Genomic DNA, 17,495 nt, shown 5'->3' with positions numbered 1-17,495 from the left:
TGCTCTTGTCAGCCAAATGCCGCTTCAATGCCTTGTAGGCAAAGGCCATACATACATGCGAAGAAGTCCATGGCGTTAAAGTAGCGAGAAATAAGACGATCGACGACAGTCCTTGGTGGCACAGCATGCAAAAGTTCCTCAAGAGTCACAGCGCTGCGCGTTCCCATCAACAGGTCAGGCGACCTGTCATTCTGGGGTTGCTGTAGCGTTGGCCGTCTAATTTCCTGCGCACAACCGATCTTGAGTCCGGAAAACAGGCGTCAGGATGTGAACACCATAGTGAATATCAAAGTAAAATGAAAACTCACATCACCCGCGATGGCAGCCCAATGCTCGGCTCCAACGTAGTTAGTTTCGCCCTGTTGGGTTCGAATACGCCCGACGGAGCCTTCGGTGGACTGAAATTCTCCATCCGGCGAGGAAGTGCAGGGCGGCTGCGCCATTTCTTGCCTTTCAGCAAGAGAGCCGATGGCACTATCCAGGTACCTGGCCCGGTCCCGCACAGGGCGGAAGCGATGTTGTCCGGGTCGTTTAGTTATCTTTGGGGTGTATGCGCAGTCGGAAGATCGGCCCTTTAGCACGCACATCTCACATGGTTGATTCCGATCACATTTCACTCTATCCCGGTGGTTAGAAGAGGGTTCCTTTTGTTCCAGGCCGTGTCAGCCACATGGGGGAAAGGAGGCTGACTTTCGTTGCCGGCACGGAACACATGACAATGGATGTCTTTTGGTTCGCTCCACTGGCCCCAGCCCTTCGGTCATGACGGCTATATGCGAATATTACCAGGTTAGGGATGGTGATGCCAAACAATATACGGTACCTAGATAATAACACCTGGACAGGACGTCGCGGTAGGCGGTGTAAGGGCCGTAATTTACTGCCATTGATGTATGAAATCGAATACAGCTCTCTTTTGGCTGTAGATAATTCCTGTGTGTTCAAAACCACCAGCGATGTTTATTAGGTATGATCAGTAATTTCTCGCTTGGAGAGCTTGACAAGTTTGACTTCTTTCCTCTGACTCTGGATCATGAGACGTAGCTACAGGTACCTGGAAGACGGTCAACCAGGTATGGTACTGAACGGCGCATGATTTGCAATCTGCTCGTAATTATTCATGTAGCGACTAGAGGGTATGATAAATTGATCATCTGCATCAAAAGATGGCATTGAACAGGTATGTACGTGCTGGGCCTATACATACCTAGCCTAGGTACAGGTTACACAGAAATCTTTCTAACCTCGGGCATCACAATTCTTATATGACATGTAGTTTTATGCTCCATATAGATTCAGGTTAAATATGCTAAATACATGGATCTCTATAGTACTTCGGGGCTATAGGAGAGTAATCCCAGTAAAGGCCCGGTGCTCCTCGGAGTAAACCTTCTCCTTGTGGTTGCCATCCAGGTCGCACCGGTAGATAGATCCACCTAGATCAGTGAGATAGATATAAGAATTGATGGAATCCAACTTCAGACCAATTGCCTCGTTCAGACCCCTGGTAAGAATCTCATATCCTCTCGGGGAACTGGTTGATAGAGGGAGACCATCCTTCCCCAACCTGGCTCTGTTTAGTGAGTTGCCCCATGGGATTTCGCCACGATCGGTCCAATAAAGTATACGAGAGGTTTCGTCTACCTCAAGATCAATTGGTTCGGGAAGACCAGACAGAATGCACTGGATATCACCTCGAGCAGCTGTTGACTGACCCTTAGGAGTTGCGATATCCGCGCAGAGGATCCGGCCTTCACCACCCTTGGAGGGTCCTTTCTGGGTCCAGTAGAATTTACCTTGACGTGGGCTCACAGCGACTCCCACGCACCATTTGGAAACACGCTTTGCAGGGGTCAAATCACGGCCAGTGTTATCAATCAAAACCTCCAGATTGGAGCCGTCGAAGGCACAGCGATAGACTCGGCATCCTTCACGGTCACTGAAGTAGACGGATTGCGCAGTGGAATCAAGGGCTAGCTGTTTTGGTGTATTCACAGTTCCTGGGGCGACCAGAGTTTTGATGTCTGTCCCATCCACGTTGGCGGAGAAGACGGCGCCGTCGGTCTTTCCGGGAACGCCCATGCAAGTCCAGAACATGCGGCCAGAGGTTGTGTCTACAGCGAGTCCATCAGGCAATGGTTGGCCTTTAAGAATCGGTTTCTGTAGTTTGCCATCTGCGGAAACCCGGAGGATCTCTCCTGCTGTCATACTGGGTGGGTTTGCTGAGAGTCCGATATCCAACACCAAAATGTCCTGCTCCTTTGAGTCGGCCTTGATAGGAGTTGAGTGGCTAATTGCATAGAGGCCACCCTTTGAACACTTTGTTCCCAGCTTTCCATGGTCCAGGTAGTTGCTCTTCAGAAAGTCGACCGTCTTCTCCGGGGAGAGTCCACGTTCATCCACGTAATGACCCTCAATGAAGGCAACGGTGTCTAGGCCAACATCTAGGCAATGTTCTGTCAGCGAACAGATTCTCATAAAATTAGTGAGGATGAGCAAACATCTTACCGTCCATTGTCCGGCAGGGAAGACTCTTTCCTTTGAGAAACAGTTCAGTCCACATCGAATCAATTTCCTCCGGAACCGAAACACCTTCAGCTAAGATAGTCAAGACCTCCCGCTTCACAGCAGCCCACAGCCGATTGAAGATGAATCCAGTGGACTCCTTTCTTGCGACATATGGACTTGTGGCAGCTTCTTTGCAGCGCTCAACCATGAAAGGGAATATCTCTGGGGAAGTGTATCCATCTGTCATAAGTTCCACGATCATACACGCCGGCGGCATATAATAATGCATGTTCAAGACGCGCGTCTTTGTGGAATCCGAGATCTGAGAGATCATCTCCGAAGTCTTGTATGAAGATGAATTGGAAGCCAGGATGCAGTCATCGGGAACGAGGGCCTCCAATTCAGCGAAAGTGGCGATCTTGAGCTCGAGCTTCTCGGGAACAGCTTCAATGACAAGCCAGGCATTTCGAACCGCTTGTTTCATATCTTCGACGGCTTCGAATGATCCGGGGACTTGGTTGGTCTTGGCGGAGTATGATTGAACATTTTTCTCAATATATGCTACACCGTCTGCTCGCTGTTGCGCGTTGGGGTCTCGAATATTGACGTCGAAGCCGGCTGAAGCCCAGATACATCCTAAAGCAAGAATTTTGTCAGCTCAATCCATGAATGACACGCTGGATGGAATACAGACCTACTCGGCGGCCAAGTACACCTGCGCCAAGAATGGCCACAGGGCGGCTGCGGTAGTTTCGCGGAGGTACCCAGTGTGATGACATGTTGTAAAGCAAGTGGCTTGCAGTTTAAGTGTAAAAAAGGGTCTAGCTGGTGTAATGGTTCAATCACAGTGGCAGATAAGTTCCTTTTATATCCCATTGTTCCCATTGCCATTGCCATTGCCATTGGCATCGTCATTGCTATTCCGTACTACCCTCGGAAGTCCATTATCCACCACTCAGACCAGAATATCAAGGAGATCGTTAGCCACGTCAATAAACTCTATACCGATGATCATCTATCTGGTTCACTCCTCGGAAACTCCAGTCCCGGGGCCGTGGAAGCGAGACCAACGAGGAAAATTTTCATCAAACAGGTTAGGATTGGCAGATCCGACTATTTCGGCAGATGTGGGAATATAATTGAAAGGTGTCATTAGGGCATTAGATGCAGAATGCTTAACATGGGCTGATCTCCCGAGGTCGTCTTTGGGCCCATTATACTATGGATAACAATGTGGAGCACCATGCCGAGGTAGTTATACCTCGGAAAGCCCCCTGTTTGGAGCTGAATATTAAATAGAAAATCTTAATAAGATATATAAAAAGTAAATAGCGCATTTGGTTCTTAAAACTATAAAGCATTTGTCTCGGGTTCAGTGCCGCGCTAAAATTGATATTACATCTTCCATACACAATGGCATCTTTGAAAGAATTCGACGCGAGTGAAGTGGCAGCTCACAATACTAAAAACGATCTTTTTGTTATCATTCACGGAAAAGGTAATCGTTCCCTCCCAAAACTGTCTTGTTCAATCTTCTGACATACCCAGTATACGACATTACAAACTACGTGCGAGACCATCCAGGTGGTGCGGATGTGTTGATAGACGTCGCCGGCACAGATGCAACAGCTGCATATGAGGATGTCGGTCACTCAGAGGATGCCTCTGAAATTCTCGAGACATATTTGATCGGTACTGTGAAGGATGCACACGAATTTGTCCAACCCAAGGTTGTTCGTGTAATCAAGCCACCCTCTTCCGGAACAGAGACGTCCAAGAAGTCATCAATGGCCCTCAAAGCTACGACTACAATTACTGCCACGCTTGCTGCTACTGCCCTGGTTTATGTTTCTTCCAAGAATCACCGAGCCCTGACCGAGTTCTTCGCAAAGCACTCCCCAGTTTCCCTACAAATCCTCGAGGCTCGCATTCCATTCGCGAGCCTTCTGCAAGGTGGCTTTTTGAGTGGTGTCACTGCTGCTACTCTGGGTTGCGCGACGATTGGCGGTGTCATCGGATCCAAGATTTCAAAGTTCACCGAAGTCGAGTCTGATTTCACAAAGTACCGCCCATACATCAAAGCCTCGACACTGAAGAAGCAGGATCCACATCTTGTGAAAGGCTTCCTCGAGCCCAAAAACTACAAAAAGCTCCCCCTCATCGAGAAAGACCAATTATCGCCCAATGTATACCGCTTTGTCTTTAAACTGCCCGATCCAAAGGGCATGATTGGACTCCCAATCGGCCAGCATGTTGCTATCAAAGCCATGGTTAACGGTGCCTCTGTCTCGAGGTCCTATACCCCGACATCCAATAATCTGGATCTTGGAAAACTGGAGCTAGTCATCAAATGCTACCCAGATGGTATTCTCACCGGACAATACCTCGAGTCTCTGGAAATTGGTGACAAGGTGGAATTCCGAGGCCCGAAAGGCGGCATGAAATATCACAGCGGCCTTTGCAAGAAAATCGGTATGATCGCCGGTGGAACCGGAATCACCCCGATGTACCAACTTATCCGGGCGATTTGCGAGGATGATCGGGATACGACTGAAATCAGCCTGATCTACGCCAACCGAACTGAAGAGGATATTCTTCTTCGCCGCGAATTGGAGGCTTTTGCACGAAGATATCCAAGGAACTTTAAGCTCTGGTATATGCTTGATCATCCTTCCGACGATTGGGCTTATGGTAAGGGATACGTTACGCCAGAGGTTATGGCTGCAAGATTGCCTGGACCAGCGCCTGATACGAAGATTATGCTTTGTGGACCACCAGGTATGGTGAATGCTTCGAAGAAGGGGTTGGTAGCCGCGGGCTTTGAAGCTCCTGGCGCTGTTGGAAAGATGACCGACCAGATCTTCTGCTTCTAGAGTGTTTCCGATTATATACTCTCTGGTTACTCTGTGTTTATAGATTGAGCTGTATATTAGAGCTGTTTGTGAATTCAATGTGTTTATACTTTGATATGTTTAAGGAATGTTGATCCAAAAAGGTCTATAAAAAGAACATGCAAAAATGACATTGAAGGGCTATCTTACATATGACCTTGCTTGATTGCATTAGCACTTTACTTTAATAAAACTACAGGTTCAGTTATACACACTGTAGCTAATAACCAGGGATTTATGTGATATGTTGTTCAAGGCAGTTTCTATCTTTAACATGTTCACGTAAGTTAACGGCTTCAAAAAGCTTAGTGGCTGTACCTTTCGTGACAAATATTGTATACCCGAATCTTCTTATGGCCGAGAAGTTAGAACTGAGAAATTCTTTTCAGCAGCACGTCTTCTATATCGAATATTCTGTGGGATCCTGTGCCTTCCGCAAGTGGATTTCAATATCGTAGGGAAACAGTAAATACGCCAATGAGATGGGATGTTTTCAAATCCTGCTGGATTCGGATATTATACTTGGATCCAGAGTGGATATATACTTAAGTACCGACATAGTCCCGAAGGTAAATAATGTAAATAATGTCTCATCTATTGAAAATTCTACTATGTTGAATATCACCGAGGAAACATTGCCTTTCCGAGGTATCCTGCCCAGGTGGGGACATCCGAGTTAATGGGAAGCCAATCGGAAAAGTCCATACTGTCCCACAACCCGGGGGCGCGGGATCCCGAACTAGGAAATGGCCGGGATCTGTCTTGATGGCCATTACACAGTCGATATATAAGTTTGGGTTCCTGGATCGAGCTGGTCAGGTTCACAAACATTCAAGCATAATGCCTGCAAAGCAATTTTATCTCCTTGGAGAGCCCGTCTCCTCCGCCAGGAACATCGATGTCGACCCAACAAGTGATTTAGATGGACTCAAGGATTTGATTGCTGCTCACTTTGCAATCGTTGAGTCAAGTGGTAAGCTTGAGGGGAATTTCTTTTTCATAATTTTAGGTCTTAATGATTGACGCGTATGATAGGTATTGATTTCCATGCTCAAGACCTTCACCTGAACGAGACCGCCGAAATCACTTCGGCCGACACTCCCATCGCTATCACCATCGACGGGAACGCGGTCCGTGATCCTCCAGGGCCGAAGGGTCTCCCCTATGTCGGGAATTTCTTTGAAGTCTACCCAGACCACCTCGGCAACCACCAGCGTCTCTTTGAACAATATGGACCGGTCATCAAGACAACTAATCTAGGCCGCACGACCTATCAAACGAATGACCCAGCTATCTCCGCAATCGTCTTTGCTGAATCCGACTTTTTTACAAAGAAGATAAACGAGGCTCATCCTCTCTATCCTTTGAAGCAGCCTGAGGCTGGTGTTTTCCTTGGTGATACGGATACTCCCGAGTGGAAGGTTGCCCATAAGTTTTTGCCGCCAGCTCTCGGTCCTAAGGCTGTCCGTCACTATGCGCCGACGATGCAGAAGGCAGTGGAGGATTCCTTTAAGGTCTTTGACGACTTTGACAAGCAGGGTGAAGCATGGAACGTTTATCAGTATATGCTGAAGCTCGGGTCTCAGGCAGTTGGCAAGCTTACACTTGGCTTGGACTTCCAACATTTTTCGACTCGGGACGCACAGTTGCATGAGATGGTTCATTTGATTGCTGGCGTTCTTTCTCTCAATAAGAAAATTTCGTCCAAGGGGGATTGGTATGGTAAACTGCCATTTGGTGATCCAAAGCGGCTCAAAGACATGAAAGTCAGAGTTGAGGAGATTGTGGGAGAAACAATTAAACAGGCTGAACGTGGTGGTATTGAAGACCTACCACTGCAAGATGCAGCGCTGAAAGCGTCTAACATGGTCGGTAAGTGGCTATCACACATCAACCAATGCGCTTCTTATATCAATGGATGCTAACCAGCGTTGCAGACTATGCCATCCGTGCAACCGACAACAAAGGCGAGAAACTACCCCAAGGAAGCCTGATTTGGGCTCTCGTCGTCGCGACCGGAGCCGGCTTCACAACCACCAGTTCCCTCCTATCCTGGCTCATCTACGGTCTCGTCACCTACCCGGGTATGCAAGAAAAGCTATTGCAGGAGCTCATCGATAACGACATCGACGAGAACACTACCATCACGGCGGATGTCACCGACCGACTCGTCTTTCTAGACAAGTATATAAAAGAGACTCAGCGCCGACATAATCCAAGTTTTCAACCGGGACGAACTGCCAAGGTTGACCTCGTGCTTCCGGGAGGGTACAAGATCCCCAAGGACTCGGTCATTCTCCCGGCGCTACACCACATCCACAACAACCCTGATCTATGGGATAATCCTAATCAGTTTGACCCCGACCGCTGGGACACTGATGAGGTCAAGGGCAGACACAAGGCTGCCTATATCCCATTCGCTATGGGCCCACGTATGTGCATTGGGTTCAACTTTGCCTTGCAGGAAATCAAGGTTTTCCTTCCGAAGCTTATCTTCCGGTATAAGTTCACTCGGGAGGGCAATGAACCCATCGAGTACGATCCCATGTTCCAGTTGATTCGGCCTAATAACCTCTATGTTCGAGCGGAGAAGAGGGTGAAATGGCCAGCGAAGTCGGAGACCTCAGGAACGGAGAATGTCTGAGAGCATTCCAGCATATAGCTGACAGATGTTTAAGTAACAGGCTTAAGCAGCGGCAGTCTTGTGTATAATAGAGGAATGTATATCACTTCGTTTGTAAAAAAGAACTTCCAATCTAGCAAGCTAGAGAGAGGCTTTTCCTAAGGGGTAAAAGAGCACTTCTATTACGCAGACGTATAGATGCCAGGAACCAAAACCGCATTTAAGTCTATGCTATGCCTAAATGCCTGATTTTGGCCTGTTTCTTGCTGGCCCCTGGTGTCTATACATCCGCGTAGGTTCCATTCAGCATTTGCATGTCTAAATTCTATAGTATTTGTCCTGCATTACAGACGGGCCTTGCAAGATCAAGCCAACGTGCTGGGCATGTACAGTAATTACCAGTGACTAAACCTAAATGTCTTGATAAAAGCTTCGGGACTAGAAACGAACATACTACATCCTCTCAAAAGACAAAGCGAGCGACATGGAGGCTCCATAAATGGCACATGTTCAAAGATTGAGACCATAAGATGAATGCACTAGAAGAGAGCGGTATAATGAAACCGGGGCTGAAAGGCACCAAACCAAAAGACATGTGCAATAATAATAAAGATAAATGCCCGAAGAATGAAGCTGATAACCCCTAGAACTCAAAATTGCGGAAAATTGAAGCATCTCGTCTCATGTCATCATCTTCTTTTCATCGAATAGTGCAAATAGCAAGATTATGGCTCTGAAGTAACGGGCTTTGCCTCTGATGGTTCCGGTGCGGCATTTGCAGCTGTCTCCAGAACTGTGCTTTGCGGACGCCACTTGGTGAGAACTTTGCCTGCAGCAGGTCGGGATTCCTCGTCTTTTCGTCGCATGTTAGATACATGACACAGATGGATATTAACAGGGAGAGTAAACTTACAAGTCTGGTAGACATCCTCTACGGTGTTCAAGCACATCTCTCGTGCTGGAGGTCGGAACATGATCAGGTACCTAAAAAAAGGTCAGCAAGGCGGTTCTTGACGGTGGAAAGGACGGACGATGACATACATCAATGATTGAACACAAAGGTTCACACGCTCAGGATCTTTGGCCAAACTGGCCACCCGCTGGGTAATGGGTATCGTGATCTCAGGGACCTCACTGAGAAAGCGGACCAGCACCTTGATATCTCGAGAGTCCAGGTAAGCTAGGAAGCCATCCAAAAGCCGGGTGGCCCAGGTATCGTAATTAAGAGCCACAGTCGGTTCCGAGTCTTCCTCGCTGTCGTCACGCTGATTGGCAGCACTCTTCATTCGGATCCGATCATTATACCACTCTTCGTTGAGCCAGATAATGGCTATGTTAAGTCGTCCTCGGAAATCTTCCAAGATGAACCGATAGAGCGTCTCACGGATCGACTCAGCAATAGTTGTTTGCTTACGTACGTCTCCTTTGGTTTGCTGGTCGTTTTCGAGGCCGGCAGGAGCCCGCGTAGCCAGCCGAGCAAGAAGAACAGACCATGCGTCCCGGTCAAATGTACTGCCTGCTAACCTAGCGAACCCGAGCTTTTGTTGGCTTTGACTCTTGGCAGGCGCAGGTGATGTTTCAGCTGCGTTCAGCATGCCGAACACGCGGGCAACAGCACTCCGTCCGATTTCTCCGGCCTCTTCTTCGCTCAATGGAGGTGGCTGTGGCAGGACAAAAGGACCCAAAGAGACCAGTTCTGGTTGTAGATCTGCTACCTCCGCCGCGACAGCACTGGCCTCTTCTGAAACAACGGATGCTACATCCATCGGCTGGTATTCGGGCTCATAGTCATCATCCTCATCTTGGGAAGCTGTTTTCTGTTGCTGCTGCCGTTGCAAATTTTGTTCCTTGGTGATTGTCTGATATCGAGTACGAACGGCCTAGGGCCATGTCAGCAAAGAAAAAAGCTTCAATCTCATGGCAGTACTCACATCGACAGCTTGTGAAAGAGTTGAATCATTTACCTGCGACAAGAGAGGTACAACAATCTTGAGGACTAGGTCGATTGGCAGCTGTTTTACGTCGAAAGAGGAGAGTCCGGTGTCCTCGGTCAAGGTGAATAGTCGGTCGAAGCTTGCAGGCCCGGGTGCCATTGGGGGAATCTTAAGCATTGGAGGGGGTAAAGCATTGAGACGTGCCCGCTTAGCGTTGTCAAGCCCGTCGGTAGGTTCATTTGGCAATCCACGTTTCCGTGAAGCGTCGTCGGTGGCCTCAAGTCGCGATTGCATTAGACGTTCAATGTACATTTGCATCCGACCCGCGAGGGGGTGGTTCGGATTCCTATAAAGGTTAGGCCAAACTACATTTTTTACAATTAGGATGACAACGTACTTTTTCAAGATGTTGATAAGCAGGGCTCGAGCTGTGCGCTCCATGGACTTGACGCTGACGCGGATTGTCGGAGTAAACGGCGGGCGGACGTGTTTGGCGGGATAAAACTCCAAAACCGCATTAATGATCTTGTTTGCTACAGACTGTCGCGTCCGGATGAGAGGCGCAAGGCAATTTAAGGTCGCGTTCACAAGAAGAGCATCACTGGCTTGTGTTAGCGTCACCATTAACTCGCACAGGTTGTTTAATCCTCATACCTAGTCTCTTCTTGGAAAACACCGAGGAGTCGATCGAGGAGACCTGAGGATTCCGCTTCCAGGTTTGGTATTGACAAAAGGGCATGGTTTCGGGGAACAACAGCTAGAGACGTCTCATTTTGGTCCGGTCGCTTATCAAAGTTAGTGGTATATTCAAGCCTCGATAGCTCGCAAAACATACTCTGGGGTCCGAGATCAACCCAGGCGTCTGAACCTGGACCACACGCTGGATGAATTTGGAACAGCAAAGCTTAACCGGGCATGGGAACGAGTCCATCCTCCTAAGTATATCCTGTTTAATTGCACTCATCGTCTCCCATGACTTGCCATCCTGTGGATTGTTCACTCTGTCGGGATTGTTAGCTCTGCGCCAAGTTTGCTTTTGGAGCACGCTTCTGCGTTGCAGCCCCGAAAGCTTGAGAATAACCTACACATGTCTGAAGACAAGGGGATACAAACTAGCCGAAGTCTGCACTAAGCTCTGCAGAACTGTCGTGTCTGTCTCCGGCAACTCTAGAATCTCACGAATCGTCTGCAGGACATTCGGTGCCAGCTGCTCCTTCTGCGCAACAGCTAACATTGGGCTAGCAAAGGTCTCTGCCAGAAAATTCGCACCCCATCTTCGTAGTTCCAGCCGTGTACTAGCTCCAACGATGGGAAGGATGCCGTTGACGATCTGCGGGTAGAAGGCGGCATCACCGAGGACGAGGCTGCGGGCAGCGTTGAGTTGGGCGACCTGGTCGACGACATTGTCCATCGGCTGAGCCATTGTAGCTCTAATGGAAATATATCCGGTACGCGACGGACGTGTCAGATTCAAGTTGGGCTAGGTATTGGAGGAAGGGAGGACGTTGGTGGGTGGACGGGAAACACGGATGCAGTTGCAAAAGCAACGCGCATAAGCTTAGGATCGCGGTCGCAGAACTAGGAGATAGTGACAAATCAACTCCAAGGTTGGGGAGGGTGCGTGGTTATGCGATGGGTGGTGAAGGAAATGCGATTGAGAAGTGAGATCGACGGCTGTCGAGGATGCGACAAAAGCTGCGAAGCCTGAAAGGGCGGCCGACCAAAGACTCCGATATATGTGAGCTGCGTATCTCTATACAACACTCGATTCATCAAGCTAAAAGACTCTATATGCTCCGACGATTCGGGATTGAATCCAACCAGTGTCTCAATCACAATAAAAGGTCGTGATCTAATCTTAATACAAACATCTAAACCCGCATCACGTTGTCTGGGCCTCTAACGCCAAGACTTTTCCTCCTGGTCCGCCTGTACGGCCTCAACTTCCTTGTCTCACGTTTCTGTCAACAAAGCACTCTCACCATGGCTACCGGAATGTAAGTATAGTCTCTTTGGACTCAGAGAGTTCTTATCTTGCTGACATCATGCCTCTGTGATAGTTTCAACTCCACCTACTACGGCAAGGACTACCGCGCCGGTGCCGCTCTCCTCCGCGCCCGCCGCCCATATCTGTTCAAGAATACCATTACAGGCTTCGGACTGTTCGCATTTACAATTGCAGTCTGTGAGTAGACTCTGTGACGCATATCGCTGTTCCGCTTCAATCCTGTCCCTATCTCCGAACTGCAGACGATCACGCCGCCACGAATTGCCGGATGAGAAGTCTCCATGCGAGCTCGATATCCACAAGAGATAGGACCTCATGCTGATATGGCTTCATTTTCTAGATACCTACACCCTCAAGGCTGTCGGCCAAGAAGAATTTGCCGACGTCAAGGTCCCCGAGGCCCCCGCGGACAAGAAATGAAGCACACTTAACTCCCACCGGACCGGTACTTTGTGATGGGTAGACGCTGCAATTGGGGTTTTGGAGTCTTCAGGAAGACCTTGTTTTTCAGATCTGTAGGATTAGCGATAATATCAGCATTTGTGCTGCCATGCACAAAAGGAATTGGCTTGGAAGATAGGCTGTACAATGAATTTGGGCTACGGATGTCTATCAATTCTTCGCAGGGTGCAGCTCTGCTCTGCTTCTATGTGCCCTACTAACTTCAAGAAGAAACCCCGCCATCTCCCGGTACCCCAACATCGAATCGCTAGTATTACGTAGGTGAATGTGACAGGCAGAGTCATATAAGCCTTCCGAGAAGAAAGGCACTGATATATTTCTAGGCAACTAGACCGAGAATATATTCGGCATGGTTTTAAGGCACAAAACAAATGGCCTGCTATGCCGGAGCGAGTCATAACAGCCAACAAAACAAGGAAATGCAATATGAATCTAGAAAAAAAATCCCTACTCGGTTCGCAGAACACGAGGGCCCTTGCGCTTCGTGGCACGCTTGCGCTTGAGGCCCTTGTCAAAGGCAACTGCGTTGCTGTGATCACGGCCGAGGTTATCCAAGTCCTTGACCTTGTAGAGACGAACGATCCAGTTCTCGCTGGTGAAAGCCTCTTCCAGTGTGTTGAGCTGGGGACTTTCCTTGGGAAGTCTTGTGCCACGCACACGGTCCATGGCCTGACCGGCCGGGAACAGCGACTGGTAGTTGTGATAAGACATCTTGTACCTGTTGGTGGGGTTAGCAGCGGCTTGGATAATCAAAACATGGGGTTCTTACATCAAGCTGTTCTTCATGGCGGGAGTGGCCTCTTCGTCGACACGGTACTCGCCACGCGCAGTGAAGAAGTCACGCTCCTTCACCTCGTCTGGCCAGATACCTTCGGCAATACGAACCATCCAGAGGAACTTGTTCAAATCATCACCCGAGTAGCCGAGTAGTCCACCAAACACGACCAGGACGTAGTCGACATCGTGCTGTCGCAGAATGGGGTAGCTGACTTCCTCGCGCGAGCTCATTGCCTTACCGACAGTGGCAATATGGGTGTTGTTCCAGGTGTTGTTGTCGACCAGAGTAGGGCGGTCAGCCATACCACCAATTTGGTATCCATAATCCCACCACGACATGATCTTGGCATTGTCCGGGGTGTTCTGGCGGAGCCAATAGTAGGCCTCGCGGTAATCATCGATGATGAACTGGCTTCCATCAGGAAGCTTGCTAGCCAAAACCACAGAGGGAGAGGAGTATGCGTTGGAAGTAACCCAGGTACAGTGTGCAACAAACATAAGCAAGTAAAGAGTGACGGAGGCCACCACGACAGACTTGGAGAACCAGGAGTAGATACCGACAACTGGGTTTCGGGCTGATCGAAGTGACTTATCTTCCGTAGTTGCCTTAGCCTTGGTTTCAGTACTCGGTGTCGACGCAACCAGGAAATTATCGAGGATGCACGACAGGGCCAGAGCAGCCGCAACACACACAATAGGGGTCAATGTTAGCATCAGACGGACCATAACGCCGGCAAAGTAGCTAGCAAGGACCGAGTAGATCACAACAAAGACATGCTCATCTTTGAGCTTTTGGAAGCACATAAACACTCCGGCCGGGAACAGCCAGATAAGGAAGTTCAGGTCAAAGAAGAAGGCAGGCCAGGCGGTCGGCTGGTGCTCAGAGACGGAAGCAATAATTGGGATGTGAATCTTGGCGTATCCCGTATCCCACAGAGAGTAGAAGCGACCACTCCAGGGAGCAATGACCCCAGAGACTGACAGCAGGACAAGACCACCAAATCCAAGGCCGAACGTAAGCAAGACCATAGAAGTGAGGAGCTTTTGAAACTGCTTTCCGGGCAGGTAGCCTCGGATAAACTCGGCAAACGCGACCAATTGAATCAATCCAAAGACACCTATGAAATAATCAGAATGAGACAACGGGATGGCTCAGAATCCAAGGGTCTTACCAAGTGCAGACATGTGGTCACTGTTGCGAATAGGCAGGAAACCGACGAAGGGGATCTGCATGCTTCCTAATGTTCCTAGGGCATACCAGGTGGTGTAGCTGATATAGACGCGAGTGCTATATCGGCCCATGCAGAGGAGAACAAAGACATGGAGAGGGATCAGGTTGGTAATGAAGACATATCCACCCCAAGCAGAAACCATGTATCCATAGAACAATGCAGTCAAGGCTCCCCACATGATCGAGCCGTTCTTCACGGCCTTGATCCAAAGATAGAATGTAAACACTAACAGGAAAATGGCAATGGCTTCATTATCATAGCTGCCTGCCACAGACCGAGAGATGTAACCAGGTGTAATTCCCATGAAAGCAGCGGCGAGGAGACCTGCAGAGGGAGAGTCGGACATCTCAGAGGTGAGCAAATACATCGCCAGGGCTGTTAGTCCAGAGAATCCGGGGGCGAGCAAGACACAGATATTTCGGATGTCGACGGGGATGGTAAGGAGTCGAAGGATGTGGTAGATCACGCCGCTGGTCACCATCAGGCCAGGGTACAATGTACCACCAGTAACACGACCAAGAGGGTGCCATGTTCCTATAGCACAAGCATTTCCATCAGCATAATGCTATTTATACTATCATGCGGAGGACGTGCAATCATGGGGAAGGGGCCTTACGGTCATCAAACCAATCCCAGAAGCTATAAAAGCCATTTTCGACCAAGTATTTTGTCGCGCGGAAGTTAAACCACGGATCGACTAGAATAAGACGGTATCAATATCACGTTTGTATGCTCGGGGGACTGTTCGAGGTGGCCTCCGCATCTAGTGGCAGCAGCGCAAGGGAATCATACATTCGTGGATGATACTTTCAAATCCTAGGAAATAGTTAGCATATTGATCATAAAGGATGTCAATTGACACATACTAATAACACTGAACAGGCGGCTGGACACTGCGGCGGCGGCAATGGTACAGAGAATGATAACCCGCAATAGACCGCGCGTGTTCCGGCCGGAGCTGCCTTTCAGGACAACATCAAGCGAAGACGGGGCCATGATGGCCTTGAAAACGGAGCAAAGTCCAGAGTCAGAAATCAAATTAGAAACATGAAATCAAGGAATGAATTGGGCTGAGATGCCAGTGGTGAGGGCCGTGGTGGAAGATGGGAAGAGCAAGAGCTGCGCAAGGTGGTCACTTCTGAAGGTCTTGGCACCCGCCAGAGGTGCCACCTCCGATTGCTCCCCGCAATACTACGACCCATCAATAATCTTTGCTTAGAGCTCTTTTCACTAACTTCCGACTCAGTATACTTACCACTATTGAGTACTTCAGTATTCCTACAGCACAACAGACCATTTGCGATTTATCTACACCTCACGTACCCATATGGAGCTGCCTCCACTGACCATGGAGCAGCTCTCACAGCTGGTGGCCTCCAACGCTCCACCGTCACAGCTCTTCGAAGCTCTATCACGATATGAGCTTCAAGCATGCCTTATTGCTACCGGGAGTAATGGTCTTACCGCAGGCGCCGATGACTCCACACTATTGAGCATGTTCTACTCGAGCTTTTTTCTCGTCCATCTTCTTACCGACCAAGTGTTAGTTGCTTAGTGAGAGTGCTATTGACGGTTTCTACACTGCTAATAAATGTTGGGTGCCAGATCTGAAGCTCGCGCCTTAACGAAACGAATTCCCGAAGCCCTGCTACAATATGACCCTTCCTTACAGAACTGCTTGACTTTGCTGCGAGCGGTGTGGCAGACTCAACACGCCCAAGTCTACCAGGTACTCCGAGGGCTACCATGGCCAGACGCTTTACAGCCGCTAATTCGGAGATATGAGAGTATGTTTCCTATGGCAAATGAGCTTCTTTTTTTCAGCAGGATCTTAAAACTGACAAATTATTCTACGATTAGGTTTCTTCCAAGACAAGACCTTGATCGCAGTGAGCAGGTCTTACGAAGCTATACGACTAGCTACAGCGGCGGTCCACCTCGGTCTTGATGAACAGCTTGCCGAGAAGGAAGATCCAAACGTAATATCGAATTTCACGAAATGTGGGTGGGCATGGGATTCGGAATCAAAGCTACTGTATCCCAAACCTATTGTGGTGTCGCCCACGGAACCTCAGTCTTCCAACGGGATTCGCAAGGCAATGGCAATGTTGGGAACGCGGGCATGTTAAACTTGCTTGAAACCTCAAGAACTACAAGTCTGCTTAATAGATCAAATCCTCTTCCGAGGACTACGTTGCACACGGCTACATCTTCTGTACGGGGTGTGGAGATGCGAGGACCGAGGATGCCAAAAATAAACTTGGCCTGGTACGTACTAGGACCATTGATAACGCCGGAATGCATAACACGATCTTTTGCTCTTGCTTGTGGTCCAACTGTAGTGTACAGGCGCACGGCAGCCCAGGGTATGTACAGGACCCAGATAAAACTTCTAAAAATGAGAAACAAAAATCATTCCATCTTGCGCTCGCAATGCCACAGCTCGGGGGCAGATTAAACCCAAACAATCGTACAATAAAATGGAGCGGAGTTGAGCAAAACACGTCTAATACCCTGGGGGAGGTGCGATTCCCGCAAAGAGATCATTGCATAGCATTCCTCCTCTATATCATGCATCACCTTTACTCTCCAGCCTTAGCCTTCAAGAATGCCTCCAGGTCGAACTTGGGATCCTCGAAATTCGTGATAACTATGGGATTGTGGTCAGCACTTTAGGTCTTGAAGATATGCGGCGGCTCGGGATGCCGTCTGGTATGTCTGGGCTGTATCATCGGAGGGGATTAAACGTACGTCCGCTGGTCTGTGTCTTGGTCTCTTGGGGCTGGGTCTTCTTCTTGTATTCCGCCTTGGCCTGCTCGATCAATCGCTCCTTGCGAGCATACTCGTGCTCGATCTCTGCGCGCTTGGTCACGGAGTTGAGGGAGGACTGGTGGTAGACACCGTAGACGAGACCGGCAACGAGAGCCGAGTAACGGAGGACCTATAGGTTGGGAGATGTGGTCAACAGACGTTCGGGGGAAGGGTAACCCTTAGCCGGTACTCACATTGACACCCTGGCTAGCCATTTCTGCGAGGGTTCCGGAAGACGGGAATTAAATG

General features: G+C 49.0%; 9 protein-coding genes across 9 annotated transcripts; 4 read left to right on the top strand and 5 right to left on the bottom strand.

Moving 5' to 3' along the window:
- Positions 1-8: 8 nt before the first annotated feature.
- Positions 9-587, bottom strand: N7525_007010 (uncharacterized protein; the record flags this gene model as incomplete). Its single annotated transcript, XM_061213889.1, has 2 exons — positions 9-200; positions 309-587. The coding sequence occupies 2 exons, from the start codon at positions 585-587 to the stop codon at positions 9-11; spliced, it is 471 nt and encodes a 156-aa protein (XP_061068320.1).
- A 754-nt stretch (positions 588-1,341) lies between these two features.
- N7525_007009 (uncharacterized protein) lies at positions 1,342-3,287 on the bottom strand (the record flags this gene model as incomplete). The annotated part of the gene is made up of 3 exons (XM_002567529.1): positions 1,342-2,444; positions 2,509-3,144; positions 3,203-3,287. 3 exons carry the CDS (start codon positions 3,285-3,287, stop codon positions 1,342-1,344), a joined length of 1,824 nt encoding a protein of 607 aa, XP_002567575.1.
- A 634-nt stretch (positions 3,288-3,921) lies between these two features.
- N7525_007008 (uncharacterized protein) lies at positions 3,922-5,381 on the top strand (the record flags this gene model as incomplete). The annotated part of the gene is made up of 2 exons (XM_002567528.2): positions 3,922-4,006; positions 4,057-5,381. The coding sequence occupies 2 exons, from the start codon at positions 3,922-3,924 to the stop codon at positions 5,379-5,381; spliced, it is 1,410 nt and encodes a 469-aa protein (XP_002567574.2).
- Positions 5,382-6,239: 858 nt separating this feature from the next.
- N7525_007007 (cytochrome P450) lies at positions 6,240-8,043 on the top strand (the record flags this gene model as incomplete). The annotated part of the gene is made up of 3 exons (XM_002567527.1): positions 6,240-6,372; positions 6,435-7,271; positions 7,337-8,043. 3 exons carry the CDS (start codon positions 6,240-6,242, stop codon positions 8,041-8,043), a joined length of 1,677 nt encoding a protein of 558 aa, XP_002567573.1.
- Positions 8,044-8,747: 704 nt separating this feature from the next.
- On the bottom strand, positions 8,748-11,379 carry N7525_007006 (RNA-processing protein PTA1; the record flags this gene model as incomplete). The annotated part of the gene is made up of 8 exons (XM_061213888.1): positions 8,748-8,875; positions 8,936-9,006; positions 9,064-9,902; positions 9,954-10,302; positions 10,354-10,557; positions 10,611-10,741; positions 10,792-10,957; positions 11,042-11,379. 8 exons carry the CDS (start codon positions 11,377-11,379, stop codon positions 8,748-8,750), a joined length of 2,226 nt encoding a protein of 741 aa, XP_061068319.1.
- A 560-nt stretch (positions 11,380-11,939) lies between these two features.
- On the top strand, positions 11,940-12,384 carry N7525_007005 (uncharacterized protein; the record flags this gene model as incomplete). Its single annotated transcript, XM_002567525.1, has 3 exons — positions 11,940-11,953; positions 12,017-12,141; positions 12,305-12,384. The coding sequence occupies 3 exons, from the start codon at positions 11,940-11,942 to the stop codon at positions 12,382-12,384; spliced, it is 219 nt and encodes a 72-aa protein (XP_002567571.1).
- Positions 12,385-12,852: 468 nt separating this feature from the next.
- On the bottom strand, positions 12,853-15,431 carry N7525_007004 (dolichyl-diphosphooligosaccharide--protein glycosyltransferase subunit STT3; the record flags this gene model as incomplete). The annotated part of the gene is made up of 6 exons (XM_002567524.2): positions 12,853-13,144; positions 13,196-14,321; positions 14,376-14,969; positions 15,052-15,132; positions 15,228-15,251; positions 15,302-15,431. 6 exons carry the CDS (start codon positions 15,429-15,431, stop codon positions 12,874-12,876), a joined length of 2,226 nt encoding a protein of 741 aa, XP_002567570.1. The 3' UTR covers positions 12,853-12,873.
- Positions 15,432-15,762: 331 nt separating this feature from the next.
- On the top strand, positions 15,763-16,564 carry N7525_007003 (CSN8/PSMD8/EIF3K family protein; the record flags this gene model as incomplete). Its single annotated transcript, XM_002567523.2, has 3 exons — positions 15,763-15,977; positions 16,041-16,222; positions 16,296-16,564. 3 exons carry the CDS (start codon positions 15,763-15,765, stop codon positions 16,562-16,564), a joined length of 666 nt encoding a protein of 221 aa, XP_002567569.2.
- Positions 16,565-17,017: 453 nt separating this feature from the next.
- N7525_007002 (ATP synthase subunit e) lies at positions 17,018-17,461 on the bottom strand (the record flags this gene model as incomplete). Its single annotated transcript, XM_002567522.1, has 3 exons — positions 17,018-17,085; positions 17,187-17,376; positions 17,441-17,461. 3 exons carry the CDS (start codon positions 17,459-17,461, stop codon positions 17,018-17,020), a joined length of 279 nt encoding a protein of 92 aa, XP_002567568.1.
- Positions 17,462-17,495: the final 34 nt, after the last annotated feature.

Source organism: Penicillium rubens, assembly GCF_028828025.1.
Source record: "Penicillium rubens strain IBT 27055 chromosome Unknown utg000003l_segment0_segment0, whole genome shotgun sequence".
In the NCBI taxonomy this organism is placed as follows: Eukaryota; Fungi; Ascomycota; class Eurotiomycetes; order Eurotiales; family Aspergillaceae; genus Penicillium; species Penicillium rubens.
Note: the sequence above shows the minus strand (reverse complement) of the source record. Positions and strands in the feature narration are given on the sequence as shown.